The 1,299-nt window shown below is 47.6% G+C and overlaps 1 protein-coding gene across 1 annotated transcript in view; it reads left to right on the forward strand.

Moving 5' to 3' along the window:
• The first annotated feature begins 42 nt into the window (after window positions 1–42).
• lox (lysyl oxidase) overlaps window positions 43–1,299 on the forward strand; it is an 8,239-nt gene continuing 6,982 nt past the window's right edge. Inside the window, exon 1 of the mRNA XM_032516936.1 lies at window positions 43–709. Within this exon, the coding sequence (XP_032372827.1) occupies window positions 160–709 (550 nt within the window). The 5' untranslated portion in view covers window positions 43–159. The remainder of the gene's footprint in view (window positions 710–1,299) is intronic.

Consider the following 1,299-nt stretch of genomic DNA (forward strand, 5'->3'; position numbering starts at 1 on the left):
TCTCTCTCTCTCTCTCTCTATCTCTCTCTATCGCCTTAGCAGCTGCTGAGCTGAAACACTTGAAGGAGACTGTTCAGATGTGCGGCTGTGCGTGGGGAAGAAGATAATAAAAAAAAAAGTTTATTTCTTGATTAAAGTCACATTAATTTATTTGTAATAATGAAGGGACTCTCCCCCAATGCATTGCTGCTGTCTTTTGCACATTTATGTTTCCTCTGTAGTTTTCTGGACGGGGCTCGCGCTCAAGAGGCTGCAGGTGATGACGATGCGCTTCGGCGGGGGTTGACATGGCAACATAACGGGCAGGTTTTTAGCATCCTGAGCCGCGGCTCTCAGTACCAGCCGTCCGGTAGGAGGCAATCCGGGTCGCCCCGCCGCGGTAGCCCTGTGGTCCTACTCAGCAGCGGTAACGACACGGTCCCCGCCGCTTCCCGGGGCTCCCCGCGGGTCCCCGTCACCAGCGGCACCGCGCAATTACGCGCGGCGATGCGTCAACCGCCGCGGCCTGAGCAGCAGCCGCCGCCGGCGTCTGGCAGCGACGGAGACTCTGCTCCGGTCAGACGGGAGGACATGATGGTCGGAGATGATCCATACAACCCGTACAAGGCTTCTAACTATTACCCCTATTATAACTACTACAACTCGTACTACAGACCCAGACCCAGGGCTCCCCCTCGGCACGGATACGGAACCAGCTACCACCAGAACGGTAAACAAGCTTCTTTTCTTACTATGTCGTAAACAAATACTGATGTTATTTTCTCTATTGTTATCATTAGTTCTCAAAGTGGCCAGGGGGTTCCAAACTGTTTTAGGGGAGAATTTATTTTGTATCTATTTATTGTTTTGTAGTATTGGGTATCAAAAGTGGGATTTGGTTAGATATTTCATAGATACAATAGCTTTTGGGGAATTTTACAGTTTTCCCACTTTCCTAGACTCCTAGAATCTAAATGGCTTAGGACAGACTTTTTTTTTTCGGTATCCGAAGTATCATGGCTCAATTGTTGAGTGTGTCAATTGGATCAAGTAATATAAAAAGTATCCAGGAATTGAGTGAAACTAAGGGGCTAGTGCGAGGGGGCCTTTATCCAAGCTTTGTCTGAGGCGAGGCTCTTCTGTTCAACAAAGGTGTTTAAGCCTTCATTAAACTGTGAAAGGTCACGGAGGTGTCTTAACTACAGTAGTTATAGGCTAGTTATTCCTGACCAGGAGCTGTATTCTTCACTAATCTCTTTTAATGAAGGAAGACAGATGTTCCAGTTTTTACATATACCCATGGGCGTAAAGCTCATCTAA

Source organism: Etheostoma spectabile, chromosome 5, assembly GCF_008692095.1.
Source record: "Etheostoma spectabile isolate EspeVRDwgs_2016 chromosome 5, UIUC_Espe_1.0, whole genome shotgun sequence".
NCBI classification, from domain to species: domain Eukaryota; kingdom Metazoa; phylum Chordata; class Actinopteri; order Perciformes; family Percidae; genus Etheostoma; species Etheostoma spectabile.